This window comes from Rhododendron vialii, chromosome 10a (genome assembly GCF_030253575.1).
Source record: "Rhododendron vialii isolate Sample 1 chromosome 10a, ASM3025357v1".
Taxonomy (NCBI): Eukaryota; Viridiplantae; Streptophyta; class Magnoliopsida; order Ericales; family Ericaceae; genus Rhododendron; species Rhododendron vialii.
The window spans coordinates 1,325,654-1,344,477 of NC_080566.1; the positions used below are offsets into that span (position 1 = coordinate 1,325,654).

Genomic DNA, 18,824 nt, shown 5'->3' on the forward strand with positions numbered 1-18,824 from the left:
AGTCGTTTGGACACCGATAAATACATAATCATACAGCATTGGGGTTAAAAAGAACAGAATTGGTTGAAAAGGGGTGGCACCTGCCGCACCTCTGAGTGGCTCTGCCACTGGGATACAAGTATGTGTGATTCAATTTATATTTTATTTTTTTTAACATCCTTTTCAAAAGACGTACAGACAATCAGACATGGCAAATTACCAAATTTGTTACCATCCATGTTTTTTGTTATAGGATAAAAATTTGTTAAATAGAGCCAAATTTCACGGCCTTTACAAGCTCTTCTTCCCCATTTTGAACAACAGCGTCCATTCAACTGTGCAAGGTTTTGAGTGCCAAGTGATTGGATTAATTCAGGATTCTGCCTCAAAACTTGCATGCATGAACTCAACCTTCTCCTTTTTTTTTCGAAAATCAGCTTACATGCACCTCGACTAATTTTAGAGAACCAATTAAAGCAGGGTGCAGATTTCCCTATGGACTAGCCCCAAAGGAATTTGATAGCGCATGAAAGGTTATAAAATAAAGACTTTCGGAGAAGGCAAACGCTTTAGTCGATCTCCAGGGTCTTGACCACGCACCAAGCCAACCGGAGCTACATGTACTGGACCTTAGAAAATATAGCAGTGTGTTCGGATAACCCAGATGCATATCGCGTAGCAAATAGTACTATAACAGCTCGTTTGGCGGGCATATGATGTTTTGGGGGATGAAAGGAAGAATGAGGGAATAGCAGGTGAATATTCAATAAGTGAAATTAATTAGTTAACAAGAGAAGATTACTTAGTAGTAACTGGTTTGCCTGTTAGTTGAAATGTGTAGACAAAGAAATAATGTGAGAGTTTACTTAGTTCTCTTTAACGCAATCCTCATGACGAGAATACAAAAAAGGTTTTTAGAGGTTTGAGGTACATGTTGGTAAATACGCCCACACATGATTGAGTGTGGCATGAGTTACACTAAGATCCCTGCAAATGTCTTAGCGGTGGATAAGCAGTCCCGGTGCAAGGGGGAAACCAAACACCAGGTAAGAGTGAGCCCGGATCAGCTTATCCCCAAGGCTTTTATCCCTTCCTTCCGCGCCCACCAAATTGGCCGGAAGTATTATAATATTAAAGCATCTCCAATGCACCCTCCATTTCTCTGTATCTCCATATTTTACTCTTCCAAAAAATGTCGAGAAGATTGCAACTTCGGACTTATGTCCAAGATGCAGTACTTTTTCTGAGAGCATCAATCATTTGTTTAGAGAATGTAACAAAGCTAAGGAGCTTTGGAGACACATCCCTTTTGGCCATCTATTGAGAGGGGACATGGATATTCCAATACAAGATTGGATCTCTCTTAATATGAGAAGCCAAAGACTTGCAGGGCATGGTAATAATATTCCTTGGCACATCTTGTTTATTACCTCGTTATGGCAGCTTTGGAAAGATCGAAACAAAAAAAGCTTTGATAACATTGACATCCCACCTCTTACTAGTGCCAGGACTATTATTGCTTATGCCCAAGAAATAGTGGATGCTTTCAAGTCCCCTCTCACTAATGGCTCGACAAGAACCTGTCTTAATTCTTGGTCTAATCCATCTGCAGGAAATATCAAACTGAATACGAATGGATGCTGGTATGAATCGAATGGAACAGGAGGGTTTGGAGGTTTATTCAGAAATCATATGGGAGATTGGATCATGGGATACTATGGCAAGCGAAGCTTTCATTCAAGCTTGGAGGCAGAGCTATGGAGTATATACGAGGGTCTGGAAGTCATACTAGAAAGGAAGCTGGAAAATGTGAAGATTGAATCCAACTCTCTCGTAGCGGTGAACCTCACCACGGAAGGAAACCCAGGCAATCACCCCCAGAGTGTGCTGATCAATGAAATCCATGTCCTACTAACTCAGACTAACACTACGTTGGGCATATCTCTCGTTCGGCCAATCAATGCGCCGACCACCTTGCCAGGATGGGAGCGGAACGCACAGAAGACCTCGTGTTTGTTATGGACATGCCCATCGCGATGAGGGAATTTGTAATTAGAAATAGCCTGAATATCAGGCAAGTGCTTGACTAGGTTGCGAGCTCTTGTGCTCTAATTTCCAAACTCTGGTTGTACTCTTAATGTGGTACTCTCTTTAAGTTTTATTGAATTTTCCGTTTGACCGAAGAAAAAAAAAAAAAGTTTTGCCACTTTCCAAAATAAAAACTTCCCAAGGACGTGAAGATTAATGTTTCACCTTCTAGAAAACATCCTATAAGGTGCATCTTAATTGAATTATATCGATAGAATAGGCCTAATGCATTCAAAGGAGAGTAATATCAATTCAAAGCATAGTCACATAATTCACGTGCATGAGCGAGAGCGAGAGCGAAAGCGAAAGAACGAAAGCCTGAATGAATCGCATCCCAAATTACTTAAAATTCGCGAGAGCGAGGGTCGAGAGCAGAAGCGCAAGGCATTTTGAAGGATTACGTGACTTAAAGGTTCCGAGGACTCTGTTTACCATGTACATCTGGTCTATATATTCTAATTATTCTCATATTTTGGACATGCTTTGTTCAGTTAGTTCCTTTACAACAACTAAAGAATCAAAACTAAGAAGAGAAGTTCAAAATAACACAAGCTATTGAACAGTCTCTTTATGATTATAAACTACTGCAACTAATTTACCACATCCAAAAGCCTGTGTACTCATTCAACTTCTCTTCACAAATCTCCCCTGCAAAAGTAAAGAAACAAAATGAAACTTCCTTCCAGATGGAGTATGTTTTTGGGTATAATAAAAGTTCTACGTATAAATCGCTTTCGTCTTTGGAAGACAGATTTTACCTTCATTCGGGGACGCTTCTCCGCGTTGATCTTTCTAACTTCGTATCGGATCCGTTTCGCGAATAGCCTGTTCTGCCTCTTCTCTTTGTATCTCATCACACTTGCCTCCCTGACCCTCACTTGCTTCCACTCTTCTTCTCCTCCTTGCAATATCACTTCCTCTGTTTTCACTTTCATGTTGCCAATATTGCCATTGTTGATACTAATTTGAGGAACTGTCCACAACCCTCCTCCATTACTTCCCCGATCATCCTTCCTCCCCTACCAAACACAAATATAAATGTCACATTAAGACTTGGTACAAATTTGGGCAAATATCAAACAAAATGCTATTAATTGTGAAATTGTGTTTCCATTCCGAAATCAAAAGAATGGTATCTAAACATAATTTCCACACGTATGGAAATTATGCTCAGATACCATTCCTTTGACCTCTGAAATCCTCTAAATCTACTTTGTGTTCTGATGGATTTTCAACTATTAAATCGTATGGGAATTAGAAAAGATAGAGAAAATTTGTATGTGATCTAATAACCGAAAATGCCCAAGAACACCCATACAAAGAAATTTGGGTACAAAGGTTTCGAAACTCTTCCTTTTTTTTCTTTTGTCAATCGCTAAGATAGATCATTACATCATGTATGGATTACAAAGTACAAATCATGGGACACTCTATACATCAATTGTGTGAGAGTTCAACTACTCATTCAACAAGATAAATAAGTCCATCAGAGGGATCACCATCAATATAAGCCCAACCAAACTACAAGCTCCATTCGGGGGAGAAAGGGAAGAAAACCCACAGATAGGTGGATAGACTCGAACTTCTGACCTCCTAGTTGGTTTTCGGAACTCTTCCTTTGACATTTAGTTTTCCATAACACTGGAAGCTGGTTGAAGATGTTAGATTTAGCTTGATATACATTGCTGAACCATTTCCTACAGCACTTTTGGGACAATTGGTAACTTAACATTGTATCAGAGCTCAGGTTGTGAGAGATCTTGGGTTCAAGTCTCTCTGTTTGCATTTGTTCCCCGTTCACACTATGTTCGTTTCTTCCCTTTGCATTCAGTACGTACGAATATTTGCATCTCCATGTGCAAGACGGAGTTTGCGCGTGAAGAAGCATCAGATGGGTAAAGAACAAGCCATGTGCCAACATACATGGGGACCCAAAATTGAGGGTCTTTCACCAAACTAAGAAAACAAATTCTGCCAATCCAGAAACAAAAGACATCTCTAATAATGTATGGTGAGGCAGGGGGGCCTAGGAAGCATATCAATAAAATACAGTGTACCCCACAGTCCCAACCAATAATGTAGCTAGCCTAGTTCTCTCCCCCATTCTTCCTTTTTTTGCACCATTCATATTTCAAAAGCAAAATGCTTTCAATTTCCTCACCCTTGGGGGACATCCGATAAAATTAGAACAATTACAATCATGGCCTCATGGGGTAGTAAAAGCAGTACATAATTATGTTACGTATGATCGTAAGACGATAACAATCAATTAAGACTAGTTGACCACCCTTGTACACTTGCGAATTTCGCATTTTCAGGAGTACTGATCGCAGACTATGATTTTGATTTTAATTCACATCAATTAAATGATGTGAATTGAGCTTCATTTAGTTGTTTGTTCCAGATTCGCACGCAATTGTCCCGTCTGATTCATATGCATAAGCGTGGCCTTTCACATTGGAATAATCAATGGTTCGGATTTGTTCAAAATGAACAAATCTCAACCATTCATTGTAGCAAATGGACGGTCGCGACGAGGATTGTCTCGTCCAGTTCAAATGTTGGACCGGAGAAGATCCGATCCTTTTAGAATCAAAATTCCTGATTGTAAAATCATTTTCCCATAATATTAAAGTACATATGCATGTGATCCAAAGGGATTGGCTTGGTGGTCTTGGCAAGAAGCTTACGGTTTGGTCACTCCTAAGATTTCAAGTTCGATTCTCCAATCAGTGATTTCCGAGCACACCTCACCCGCAAGGATAAGCGTGTGAAACGATTGTTGGATGGGCTGCATATATTTCAGTCCGAGGTGCGAGCAAGCAGACCCGGTACGCGGAAAATAAAAAGAACATATGCATACAAGTGAAATTAAAATCATAGTCAAGGATCTCACATTATAGGAGTAAGGATCAGGGGCAAAGAGATCGTCGTGGAGTAAATCAGGGACGGTCTGTGGGGACTCCAGCAGTACATAAAGTGGGCCTTTATCAGTCCAAGCGTTCATGATCTCCTGATAATCAAGCTTCAACGACAACGAACCCCGCGTCCGAATCTTATGCCGTGGGTCAGCGGCGCAGCTAGTAACTTCCTCGTAGCTAACCCACTTCTCGTCGCACGTGTCCGATCGTTCCTTACTCCTCAGCGCCGTCCGCACCAGATCATCCCCCTCCTCGCTATCCTGTCCCCCGCAGGTGTACGTTAGCGATGGCGGTAGTTGAGCGTCGTCGCTTTTTTCCGACGAGGATCCAGCGCCGAGGAGGGCGGTCATGGTGGCGGTGGCGCCGCCATCCGCGGCGGCGTCGAAGAAGTGGGAGAAGGTGGTTGTTTCCTTGTCTTCGACTAGGTTTTCTGGGTGTAGTGGGAAAAGGTTGAGTTGTGGGTGGTGGTGGTGGGAGGCGGTGGTAGTGGGTGTGGAGTTTTTCATTTGGCCGGATTGTGGTTGGGTGGTTTCCGCCGAGATCTCTAGGCGGAGGCTGAGGAACTTGGGCTTTCTGGTCTTGCTTCTGGTTTTTCTGCTGACCATATTGCACATTCTCTCTCTCTCTCTCTCTCTCTCTCTCACACTGGAAAAGTGTGGAAAAGTGTGAAAAAGTGCAACTTTTAGTGACAGGAGGTCAGGACATTGGCCACATAATCGTTGGTACGGTTTGTTCACCATCTTAATTTTGTTCTCGTGAATTTTAATACTAATTTAATAAATATTATTAAAAGATATTTTTACGTTTGTGCTTCGACTCTCGCTCATGAATGAATGCGCACGTGCTTTGTAGGCCTTAGGTCAAGAATGAGATTTAAGAGTTTGGTACTACCTCCGTCTTAATTTAATTGTCATTTTTAGAAATTTGTGTCACTTTTCAATTGATTATATCTTGTAATTTATAATATTTTAGATAATTTTAAAAATATTGTACTATAAAATAAATCAAAATCTATCAAACAAGATTCATATTAAATATAAAATTTATTATCAATTTAAAGATATAACTATTTTTTTTATTCAGTTAAAATAGAACTGAAACAAATAAATTAGGACGGAGGGAGCACTTCCTTGGAAATTGTATTCTACAATTTCTAGACGTTATCTTAGCCAATCTATATAAGATTTTACTTCAATTTTAATCAGACTTCAATTAATATTGACATGATGGGAGTGAAATTTTAAAAATCAAACGAATTGTGCTTAAGCTGATCAGAACATGAATAGTCACAAGAAAAAGGCAATTTTTTGGTGGGGGAGACCTGTCCTTTTTTGGAGGGGGGGTCATGAGTGCTTTTATTGTAGGAAGAGATGAAGATGGTGATAGGTCGTCTTCTTATCGACACGTGGAAGGTTGGGATTGGTGGAGGTTGATGATCCTAGATTTCGTTTGGATGGATCTTGGTGGAGGTGGGGCCAGTGCTAATCTGCGCTTGGGGGTGTTTCCATTCAATTATTGCTTACTTCTCTTCACGTTTTGATATTTACTACGGTCCTATTTCAAAAATCTTCTTAAAAAATAAGCAGTTTATTTTATATTTTTAAATTTAAAAATAATGTAAATAAAAAATAATTTTAAATTTTTTTTACACCGTATTAAAGATCTTGATGACATCTATTAAAGAAGATCTATATTGGTAAGAAAATTATTTGCGTAAACATATTATTTTTAAGCTTGAAATTGCTTTATTAAAAAATAAATATTTATTTGACATTCTGGAACGGGGCCTAACGCAACTCACGTGATCGGGATAGGACAGGAACACGAGAATGTTAAAATTGTTATTTTAAAAGGAAATTGATTTTTGTATCTTAAATATTGATAATTATACTTTAATATGACAGTGTGTTTTTTTAATACTAAAGACAAATATTAGAATGTGATTATCAAAAAATAGAGCGTCAAAATTAATTATATTTTTAAACCAAAAAGCCATAAAGAAAATATCCACATTAATTTTGAAATATGTACATTGTACATTCTTGTTTTTCATTTTTTGATCGGTCCCAAATTTCCTCTCATGTTCAAACTTCATCTCCTACTATTATCCCTTTAAGTATGATTTATCTTCCCGATTTTGAATAATAGCGTCCATTTAACTTTTGCAAGTGTTTGTACCCAAAATGACCGTCCACTAAGAAACCGTCACGTGGTGCTGGCCACGACCACACAACCAAATGTCTTTCCTTCATCATTTTCAATTTTCATATGTCTAGCCAACTCTAGCACATTCAATTATCTTTCTTTTCATGCAATTTTACAGTATATCTCAATTCTAGCAAATCCATACTTATAACTTCTATTTGGGGCAATGGAAATCCTGAGCATTTTCATTTTAACGGCATTCTTTATGTTTGAGCTTCGTGCTTGCTATTTTTCTTCATCAATTAAGAAAACTGTAAAGTCCTCTTCGTTAAGGCAAAAAACAAAATCAGCGGTGGATTTCATCTACCGCACACAACTCTTCTGTTCGGAAGTCAGTCCCTCCACACCCTCCTCCATCGGATGAAGACATTTTCGGTAATTCCCAAAATACCGAAAGGCCTTTCTTTTCTATGCCTTCTTTATTTCGGATTCCATGGAGTACTACTCCCGCATTGGATTTGTGGGGCTTACACAAGCCTAATTTTATTTTATTGGCTTCTACAAAAGTAATAAATCGATTTCAAGAATCTCGTTTGACGTAAATTTTTCAAGGCCAAACAATGGCATCTTGCCATATCCTCTTTTTTTTTGGTGAATCGCAACTTGCTTCGAAATTATGGGGAGCTGTGTTTTTTATGGTGTGAAGTTTTTTTTGTTTCTTTTGAGTCAAAAAATGAAGAGGTAATGTGGTGTGAGAAATTTAGAATTGGGAGAGGCCAGGTAATGTGCAGTAAGATGTGCAGCATGGTGCTGTGCAGCACCAGCCCAAAGTCATTTGCTAGTAGTAAACAATTTGGTCAAGAGAAGGGCATATGTTGAGAGATGGGTTGATGACATTGGGCCTAAGATTCATAAATTGTTGGACAAGTACAAGGATCAAGCCTGCTATGTATCCAATGAAGGGCAGTAATAGAGAAAGGAGAGAGTGTGTTGGGGTGAGAGGAGAGAGTGTGTTTTAATTTGAGTCATCTAATATACTTTTGAACGGTTCGAATATATTGCTCGGGTACCACATTAGCCAAGTCACGTGATACCCACCCGTCACCCAAAAATTTATGGGGCAGACCGCAGAAGGGTTCATAACTTAAGAACCTGCAAAACTGCTTTTGTGCCACCAATTAAGGCCCAGTGGATATCCATCCAGTAAAAAATATGGTGATTATGGTCAATCCACCACAGAACCTGCAATGCATTCAGTGCTCCTCCACCAGCGCCCAGTCCACCTTCCCTTTACAGTCAACCATTTCACACCAAGACCAGCACATAGACCTCCTACTCTGATGCCAAATGCAGTTGGCAGGGCCTCTTCAGTGCGTCCTTGGAGGACAGTAGGCACGGCCTCTTCAATGAGGCCTGGTGCAGTAGGTAGTACTGTCTCACGTCACTTATGGGGCCACCTCCACCAGAGTGATTGACTTTTAGGCTGAGTTCTTCTAAATTTAACTTTTTTTTTTTATATATTTTGTTTGTATTTTTTGATTTTTTTTTGAATTAATTATCCATCTCGACGAGAAAAGTCTAAATAATGTAAAATTATGATTAAAATAAAAAAAGTTCACTAAAGACGAAAAAAATATCAAATAATTGTCTTTTGGGGCTTAAATGCCGTCTTATTTGAATTTTCTCAACATCGATCCATATTTTTATACTTTTTCAATTCTTCTCGTCGAGATAAATGATTAACTCCTAAAATTAAGTCGAAAAACTAAACAAAAAATTACGGAAAATAAAAAAAATTCGAAATAAATTTTAAACTTATAAATTAAAAGAATGCAGCCTTAAAACACGTCGCAGCCCCCACCATTGTTATGTTTTTGGACACCTGTTTCATTTTTTTTTTAATTTTGCAAACAATTGTTTTGTAATTGAACACCCTCCTTCAGTAATGTCTTTTTTGTATGGTGGGTTAGCTTTCCTATAATGTTTTTTTTTTTTTTTTTGTTGTTGGAAGAAGTAGGACTGGTTAAAAAATAGCCTTTTGTCGTGCATACCTATTTGGGTTGGGGAGTAGTCGTACTCAATAATTCAAACTACTACAATGGCTCCTTTTATTGTCCTTTCTGGTATAACATGTGAGGTTTTCTGGGCTTCCGCTGGAACTCGTGTTATTGCCCGCCCGTGATTGCTTTGTAGGAGTACATCTGATCACAGAGGAGGTGGCCAGGAGTAACATTCTTCGATCTTTCTGGGCTAAAATGAAGAGGGAGGGAAGAGAAGGTGGTGGTTGCCGCCGCCAAGGCATCGATAGAAATTCCCAAGACTGCTCTGATTTGGGCTTCGACACATGCAGTTCAGCCCACCGGTGATTGCATCGCGCCGGTGGTTGTGGTGGTCTCTTCCGAAAGCTCAGGTAACCTTTACCTGCAATGCTGGTTTGGGCTCATGCCCCTTCTGATTAGAAAATTTCATTTTCTTCGCCAGTAGAATGAGATATTCTCGCCATACCGAGGTTCTATTCGTTAATTAGTATTTTGTTTATGTGGGCACGGGGACTACATGTAGCGGTAAGATATTCTTATGAATTATATATAATAAACAACATTAATTAAGATCTTGAACTATCACATTTCTCGCCAATAAAACATACTGCGGAAAGCATATATACACAGATAAGATTCGTACCGGGATCCAATTCGGAGAAACTGTGAAGAGCGTAAGCTCTCGTGAGCGTCGGTTTATCTCTCAAGACTTTATAACTATTAATGATAGCTTAATTGATGGTAATAGCTGAACAAGCTTCATAGTCTGAGAGAGTGTTGACTTATGGGTATGGTGGCTCCCATCCTCATAAATGAGTTTTGGCTCATCTGGAAGAAGCCAGCCCAAAATCTCTCTTTGGATCTCATCCGAGATTTTTCATAGATATGGAGTAATTGCATAAAAGACTTTGTGGCAAATCGTGGGTAATGAACAGGTTCTCCTCTGGCTATAAAAGGAGACCCCTGGCTTTTTTGTATTTGTATCTCTATTGAGTGAGAGACCAGAGAGGAGGAAAAAACGTAGGAACCCCTTTGGGGTTCTCCCCTCCCTGAGTAGGGATGGCCATCTCGGCCGATCCGTCCGTATCCGATCCGTTATTCGTCCTGAACGGATCGGATTTTTCGGAGATTTTTCGGATATCGGGGCGGATTCGGATTTATTTTTCAAAAAAAATTCGGAGATCGGATCAGATTCGGAGGTAAGTCTGCTTCCGATCCGATTCGCCCCGAATCCGATATCCGATCCGCCCCCGATCCGATCCGCCCCGAATCCGATATCCGATCCACCTCCGAATATCCGACTATATAAATACCTCTTATTTTTTGGTTAGTCAATAGTTAGTCTCCTACCCAATTGACTTCACTTCACACAACCCTCCTCGCCCATGACTTCTCCCCCTTCTCTCTCTCCTCCCTCTCTCTAAAAAAAAAACCCTCCGGCAAAGGAGAGATGCGGCAATCTCCCCTCAGGAACGCGGCAGCGAGACTCCCTCTCCATGTTACTTTTATTTTTTTATTTTTTTTCAATCTGAGTTTTTTTTTTTTATCGAGTTCTAATCTGTTTTTTTTTTTTTCCAAATTCGGATTCGGATATCCGTTCCCCATTCGGATCGGGGATGGAGGACAAAAATATAATCCGTTCGGAGTTCGGGGCGGATTCGGAGGGCGGGTGGAGGGTTCAGATTCGGATTCGGATATTGCAATATTCTCCTCCGATCCGCCCCGTTGCCATCCCTATCCATGAGAATATGTCTGAATATGAAAATAGAATATAGAGAGTATAGTGAGTTGAGAGAACTCATTGTAAAGTTTGTCTCCATATCAGAATATGAATTTGTTTCCATTGTCCGTGGATGTATCCGATTTGGAAAAATCAAGTATATTCTATGTTTGTGTGTGTTTCGTGTATGTATGGTTTTAATCCTTGGGGCACAACAGAGAGGACCGATTCCTCTTCTTAAACGAAAGTTTCATCTACTACCATTAATGAAAGAGCGTAAATGTGAGAGTCAAAAAGTTATTATGTGTTACATTACAAGCGAGAGATAAAAACTAAGCCGTCGCATTAACGAGGCCATTAATTTCTTACATTCTCCCACTTGGCCCGTATTATAACTCAAGTTGCTTTATACGAAAACATTAGGCGCGCTATAAATTCGTATAAGTTCATAACCCAACTCAATCAACCATAATACTATGACTAGACAAACCACCAATGTGAGTCATGGCGGCTCTACATTGATATTGACATAGTTTCTTCCATGTACTACGAACATTGACAACTTATTCAACACAGTCATAAACAAAAAAGGAATGCACCTTATAGGTCCAACAATAACGTCATTTGACAAAGACAATTTCTGTTTTTTGTCATTCACATAAACATACGTACACATTCTTAACACGAAAATATCAGATACACGCTTATTGAGATCTTTCAAAGTGTTGAATAACATCATCATCATATTGCAGTCATAGTTTAAAAAATCGGCCGGTACAAACTGTATCGGCCAGTTTGTACCGGAATTTGAGGTGTCCGATTCGGATATAGGTCGGTATAACGGAGAGAGTGGAAATCACAGGTGAACCGGCCGATTTCCGATACGTATCGGTCTGTACTGGATCTTGTGGACCGGTTCGGGGAAACGTTCAGGAAGGAATAAGGGAAAAAAAAACGTTCAGAATTTTAGCAAAACGTGGGCTTAACCGAGTGTGTGCGCGCCCATTTTCCTGAGCGCGCGAGACCTCTCATTGAGTCCTCATTCACAAACCTACTAAAGTGCAAATTCATTTAAAGTAGATAGAAGTTTTGTAACTTACCAATGTGGGACTAGAGAAAAACACCATGTTTTACAAATACACATGTTGCAACATTATTCTCATATTTGTAAAATCTTATTGACTTGCGGGTTTTGATAAATTATCGGATATTTCACATGAAGAGAATGGGTTATTACATGTCTTAAATTAATTAAAATGTGATAATTTAAGCCAATGTTGGGGGCAAAAGCCGCAAAAGTATATTTTTCAAGTTTTATACATGTTGCTGATGATTTTTAAAAATTCACGACCGCGACACCTGATTCTCGCGACGTATCACCGATATGTCCCGATACCGACATACCGCGACCGATATCGCGACGGCGACCGATACCGCAATTTAAAACTATGATTGTAGTCCATAACTTATAGTTGTTATGGGTTATGCTAGACTCATTCAATTAGCATATATCTTAAACGTCTTTGCACTAACCCTTTCTTGAGGTGGATCTGCAATCATAAGCTATGTGCTTATGACTTAAGTGACACTTTTGCTTCTAAAAATTTCTTAGAAAAGAAAATAGTTGCGTAATCATAAACTCCTAACGACTTGGTAATGATGTCGACAACCCCAAGCCCTAAGATAAAATTCACAACTGCTATCTATGAAGTATGGCATCAGAGCATGCCACAATTCACAACATAATGGATGAAGCGATAGCTACTTTAAAACTTTTGTTTGCTCCTTTACATAATAGGAACAACTCATCAAAAGTAGTCTTTCTATTGTCAAAGCTTCAAACAAAAAACTGAATTTGAGTAGCTAATAAACTCAAGATCATCAGACTTTCTCAATGTGAGCATATAATCTTTAATTTAAAAGTTCATGAGAAAAACTTTTGAGTAGTGATAATGCCAAAACTATTTTTGTTAATTAATGTCAAAACTCCAGTGCATAAAAGACTTATACACTGGACATGGTACAAGCCTTTTAGACACTGGAGTTTAGGCATTAACAAAATCAGTTTTGGCATTATTATTTCCCAAACTTTTAAGTGCAAACAATAAATATCACTATGGTAAGCAAAACACCGTCAATATACACATTAAAAATATAAACTTACTTCCATTAATCTTTGTATATATACACTAGTTAATAATGATTTTCCATAATTCCAAAGAAACCAATGGTATCAGCAAACATAAGATACTACTTGGGGCTGCACCAGATTCAATTCTTGAGAAACTAAGCAATAATCCTCCTACAGCTCCTCAACGTCGCCATCGTCATCGTGATAATGCTGGAGGTTGGATTTCTACGTTTTGGAACAGGTATTTCATTCCATGCCAACAGTAACGCAGCCTGTTACTAGTGTTAGCCACCCTTAATGCTACGCATGTCTTATCAAGCTACCATGCATGTCTTATCAAGTCTACCTGGCGGGGTTTGGCAAGGTTCCGATTATGATAACGAGATTTTTGCCTTATGGATAGTTCTTCACAGTGTCTGGTTTATGGGATCCTGTAGCACTATCATGCTTGTCTCATGCGGATTGCCAAACTGCAACAAGTTTTACATATGGCTGCTGGCATTCATGTTCTATATCGCAGTAACATGCAGGGCTGCAACGTATGGTTTGGCAGTCTTCAAGGTATTCCCAGATATATTGTTGAAATTTAGACTTCCTAGGCAGTATTTATAGAACTGTTTATGTGTTGGTGGGTCTTATTGTGTAGTTTGTTTCAATGAGAAGCAGAGTTACATGATTAATAATGTTGCCTTCAGTTGTGCTTCCATCAATTTTTTCTGTGAGTGTGCTTATTCTTATGGATCTGATTTCTCGGTTATGTGTTGCATCTGCAGGTTGGGTTGGCGTATTTCAACCATATCCTTCCACATATCAGGAGGAGATATAGAGTACTGCTATTGGTACCGATGGTACCGTAGAGAAAATGCACCGACGGCCACTAAACGGCCGATCCGAGCCGTCACAAAAATTTTAAAAAACAAAACCGAGTGCGCCTCCGCGGGAATCAACGGCATCAGAGGTGTGTAGGGTGTTTGATCCGAGAACTCCTTTTTTCGTGTATATACACGTATATACATATATAGACGAAAAATAATATAGCATGTGACTATTGTGTAGGTGGCCATCGGTGCATTTTTCCTAGGGTACCATCGGTACCAATATCATTTTCGTATCAGGAGTTCAGGATTAAGATGATCGCGAGCCTTATCTGGAAACGGATCCTCTCTGCCCGACGGCAAATATTTTCAATGAGAATAAATTCTTTACACCGCCGGTGTAAACATTTGTTTCCTCCAAATCAATTGCATTGCGTCACGTCGCCATGTTTTATTAATTGGGACCACTGTTTTGACACGTGTCGCGATGTGATTGATTTGGAGGAAACAAATGTTTACATCAGCGGTATAAAGAATTTATTCTCATTTTCAATCTAATGTTCAACCGGCTAGGTAGAGTAGTTATTTTGTTTTTTCATATTGTTAGACTAGAGAAGAAACAATTTACCATAATACTCTGCAAAGTTATAGTAGTAGTAGCATCAACAGGAAGAAGATAAGCTGGCAAAGACTCCTTTGCAGTGGCGTAGCCAGGAATGAAGACCTCTGGGGGCATAACAAAAACACCACCTTCAAAACAAAAAAAAAAACTATAACAAAATGATACAACAGTACTACCAAAAACCAAAATATTCATCAACCCACGTAAGAGTTAATAACCTGTCCACAAATACTAACAAAAACTACCGTAGTCATAAACAAAAGTTACTAAACTAAGGTTTTACAATAGACCACGACGAGTTTTCATGTTTTGAAAGCTTTGCATGATAGTTTCATTGTCAATGCTTTCACATTTGTCTCTCTCTATATATGCAACCATGCTATCACTTGTCCATTCATCACCCATTCGGTTGCGCCATTGATTCTTCACATAATTCATAGCCGAAAATGCCCTCTCAACTGTAGCAGTCACAATTGGTAAAGTTAAAGCCAAAACTAAAAGCAAATAGACCAATGGATAAGCTCGGTGTCTTCCAATCTCCGCCATTTTCTGTGCAAGATCACTAATTCCATGCAAGCTTGAAAACTCAATGGTAGTGCGCATATCATCAATGTAATTATCAAGTTGATCATCAAGTATCATGAGGTCCATAGAGGAAAAATCTTGCGGATACAATTCAGCCATATGGATCAATTTTTCCTTTTCAAAAGAAGAGAACAAGTTAGATGGATTTAGACATGCCACACATAGAAGCAACTCCGTAGTCGATTCAAGGAAACGAGCATCAAGTTCAATAGCTTGCAAATCAATAACGGAGTTGAATATCTCAAAACGGAAATGATGTAAGTTTGTCACCTTATGAGCTTTGCGCCTCTTTCCCCCTCGAGGTACAAACAAATCATCCATATTGGGAACAACTATTTCATGTTTTTCACAAAAAGATGATGTAACATTCAATAGAGTGATCCACCCACTCTCCCTCATTGTTTGGAGCCGCCCTTTCAACAATTGAAGTAGAGCCATAGCATTAACAATATCTTGATCTTTCCTTTGGAGTGCTTGCGATAAGTCATTTGTAATTTCCAATATTGTTCTCATCAAATGAAGATACAAGATAAATTCAAAGGATTGCATTGACTCCAATAAAGAAGTTGCTTCTAATCTTTGTTCCAAGTATGTACCATCCTCCTCGACTATTTCAAGCACACCAATCACCGATGCAAACATACCCATTAACCTAACCAAAGAACTATAATGAGAGCTCCTACGTGTATCCCCAGGCCGCTTGAGACTAGTTTCTTGGTTCAACCCTCGCCCACTTTCAATCTCTCCAAGATTAAGTGCTTTAAGAACTCTTTCCACTTCATTTTCCCTAAGAATGTCTCGCCGCTTGCATGATGCTCCTACAACGGTCCCAACTTTAGAGACTAACTGAAAGAGATATCCAATACGGTCATCTTTCTTCGCCACAGCTACAAGAGCTAATTGTAATTGGTGTGCAAAACAATGAACATAATGTGCAGAAGAATTTTCTTTTAGTATGAGTGCTTTGAGACCATTTATCTCACCTTGCATATTACTAGCACCATCATAACCTTGCCCCCTCAATCTTCCAATACTCAATCCAAGTCTACAAAATAAATTACCCACAGCTTTCTTGAGCGACATAGCACTAGTATTTGGAACATGTTCAACACCTAAAAAGCGCTCAATCACATGACCCTTCTTATCAACATACCGAATTGCAAGTGCCATTTGCTCCTTGATTGAATTGTCACGGGCTTCATCAACCAAAATAGCAAAAAGTGCATCACCAACATCTCTAACAATCACATTAACAGCTTCACGTGCAACCACACACACAATGTCTTTTTGGATCTCAGGAGAAGTCAACTTATTATTTTGTGGAGCATTGGCCAATACAATAGCTTTAACATCTTGATTACGTTGAGCATGCCACTTTAAAAGTTAAAGAAAATTACCTTGATTACGTGAAAATTCAGACTCGTCATGTCCACAAAATGCAAGTCCTTGATTTAGAAGAAATCGAGCACAATCAATTGATGCATTCAACTGTGTACGATAATCAATCCGAGCTTGTTCTGATTGCTTCAAAACTATAGTCTCAATATGTTGCTTTTGGTTTAACAAATCTTCACATTTTCTCCAAGCTTGAGTATGCGCACTGTTGTGGCCCCCCACATGAGTACGTAGTCTACGTTTCTTTTTCCAATTTGAAAAGCCATTACCAACAAAAGATTCACCTCCCGCTTGATCGCCAATATCCGGCTTGAAAAGATAGCAATAAAGACAAAAAGTGGCATCTTTTGTAATGCTATATTCTAACCAATCAGGAAATTTTTTAAACCAAGCCGGAATAAAACGCCGCATCGTTTTCCCAAATGCTTTGTTCGGAAAGTTATGGTTATGAGGCTGGCAAGGACCTTTTTGTAGATATGCCCTACGGATTTGGTCTCGATCATTTGGATTGCAATCCATAATCGAAGGACGTAGCCCTGAATCCGCGGGAAGTTCTGTCAAATTGAGTTCCACACAACTTCGTTTAGAAAGAGGAGAACTCTCATCTTGTTTTTGGTCTCGATCATTTGGATTGCAATTCATAATCGAAGGACATAGCCCTGGATCCGCGGGAAGTTCTGTCAAATTAAAATCCACACAACTTCGTTTGGAAAGAGGAGAACTCTCATCTTGTTTTTGAGAATCACGGATTTCATCAATTTTTGGCTTTGTTTTATAGTATCTCTTCATATCTGTAAACAAAAAATAGTATGTAACACAATTAAACACTTCCGGGAAAAAAATAGAGGAGTCATCTTGATGCTAGTGGGCATTATTGATTTTTTTTTTTGCTAAGTAGTGTAGACTTATTTTATTCCCCTTGTTTTATATTTGTTGGAACTTGGGTGTGTATTTGTAAAACATTGAGTTTTTCACTAGTCTCACATTGGCTAGTCACAAAACTTTTATCTAGTTTAAATGACTTTGCACACTAATGGGTTTGTGAATGAGGACCCAAGGAGAGGTCTCGCGCGCTTAGAAAAATGGGCGGCAATTTGGAAAACTGATTCGGAAACCAGTTAACCGGGTGTGCGTCACGAGTTATTCGCGCAGGGGGGGTGCAAATCCGGGATTTGAGCCTTGCGCACGTACTAGTAAAGCCCACGTTTTTGCTAAAATAATTGAACACGTTTTCAGTCAATCAAATCTTTTTCAAAATGGAAAACTGAAAACTTACTGATTAATCAAAGCAATGTGATTAAGAAAAACGTGCTTAAATCATGTGCATAATCAACGGGATTTTGATTTGTGGCTGATTAAGAAGTGATTTTTGGATTGATTAAAACATGTGCTGATTTGTGGCTGATTAAGAAGTGATTTTCGGATTGATTAAAATCATGTGCTAAATCAAAGCAATTTGATTTTTGCTTCCAAAAATCAAGCCCAACCTGCACCTATAAATTCAAGAGTCTCGGAATTGGTTTTAGTACAGAAAAAAACAACTCTCTCTTCCACCCCAAAAATGTTTTCTGAGTTCGAGCAATAGGTCGATTGTGTGTTTTGTTTTTGGTTTTCTTCCGTGCAGAGAAAGCCGAGCAGAGGTGCTGAATTCTGGGCTATTTTATCCTGGGGACGGCGGGGCATTGACGAACTGCTTGCACAAACTGGGCAGAGCCGGGAAACGTCTTAAAGAAAGCGACCTAGTCCGCGACTTAACCCAGCCGTCGTTCTACAAATTGGTATTCTGTTTTCAATAGCAGAATTCGAGGTAATCCGTTCTTGTTTTTTCGAGCAGTCAATCCAACAATATTATTCTATAGGTATATGTATATTATCATTTGTTAGATTCACGGTTCACCTCCCCAGGTCTAGGTCCCCTTGTAACCTTGTTTTCTTCCCCACAAGACCACCGACCACGATTCAGTTAAACAGATGAATCATCATCAAAATACAATTCATACAAACACAGATTCACAGAAAAGGAAGGAGAAACAACCCTAGTTTTTCTTGTAAAAGGAGGGGAAACAAAACGAGAAAAGAAAAATACGGTGTACCCAACTGTCCGACGATCTCCGGCGATCGGCGTTGGAGCTGGTCCGACGAGCTTCAACGTCGATGATCAGCTCTCTGGTTCCCGGTTCTTGCTGGCGATTTCAATCGATTTTTGGAAAGAGAGAGAAAGAGAAGTGGGTCGGTGGAAGGAATTGTAAAGAGGACAAAAAGTGAAAAAGGTAGCACTAAGGTCTAAGGAGCTAATATTCTTATAAAGTCAAAAAAAAAAAGTTTCGGAATTTTGTAGCAGTGGTGGCACGTGCCCCCACTGATCCCTTACTAAATCCGCCGCT

The 18,824-nt window shown here is 39.3% G+C and overlaps 2 protein-coding genes across 2 annotated transcripts; both read right to left on the minus strand.

The window, feature by feature from the left end:
* Positions 1-2,494: 2,494 nt before the first annotated feature.
* On the minus strand, positions 2,495-5,722 carry LOC131304076 (uncharacterized). Its single transcript, XM_058331177.1, has 3 exons — positions 4,964-5,722; positions 2,826-3,086; positions 2,495-2,715 (listed from the first exon to the last, which is right to left on the minus strand). Exons 1-3 carry the CDS (start codon positions 5,600-5,602, stop codon positions 2,692-2,694), a joined length of 924 nt encoding a protein of 307 aa, XP_058187160.1. The 5' UTR covers positions 5,603-5,722; the 3' UTR covers positions 2,495-2,691.
* Positions 5,723-14,433: 8,711 nt separating this feature from the next.
* On the minus strand, positions 14,434-16,851 carry LOC131304658 (uncharacterized). The gene is made up of 3 exons (XM_058331991.1): positions 16,443-16,851; positions 14,847-16,397; positions 14,434-14,588 (listed from the first exon to the last, which is right to left on the minus strand). The coding sequence occupies exons 1-3, from the start codon at positions 16,849-16,851 to the stop codon at positions 14,434-14,436; spliced, it is 2,115 nt and encodes a 704-aa protein (XP_058187974.1).
* Positions 16,852-18,824: the final 1,973 nt, after the last annotated feature.

Coding starts and splice junctions, on each gene's coding strand:
- LOC131304658 (XM_058331991.1), bottom strand. CDS start 16,851: ATGCGGCGTTTTATTCCGGCTTGGTTTAAAAAATTTCCTGATTGGTTA. Junction 16,398..16,442: donor TGAATTTTCACGTAATCAAG/GTAATTTTCTTT, acceptor AACGTAATCAAG/ATGTTAAAGCTATTGTATTG. Junction 14,589..14,846: donor AATGGGTGATGAATGGACAA/GTGATAGCATGG, acceptor TTTGTTTTGAAG/GTGGTGTTTTTGTTATGCCC.
- LOC131304076 (XM_058331177.1), bottom strand. CDS start 5,602: ATGTGCAATATGGTCAGCAGAAAAACCAGAAGCAAGACCAGAAAGCCC. Junction 3,087..4,963: donor CTGATCCTTACTCCTATAAT/GTGAGATCCTTG, acceptor TGTGTTTGGTAG/GGGAGGAAGGATGATCGGGG. Junction 2,716..2,825: donor AGAAGCGTCCCCGAATGAAG/GTAAAATCTGTC, acceptor TTACTTTTGCAG/GGGAGATTTGTGAAGAGAAG.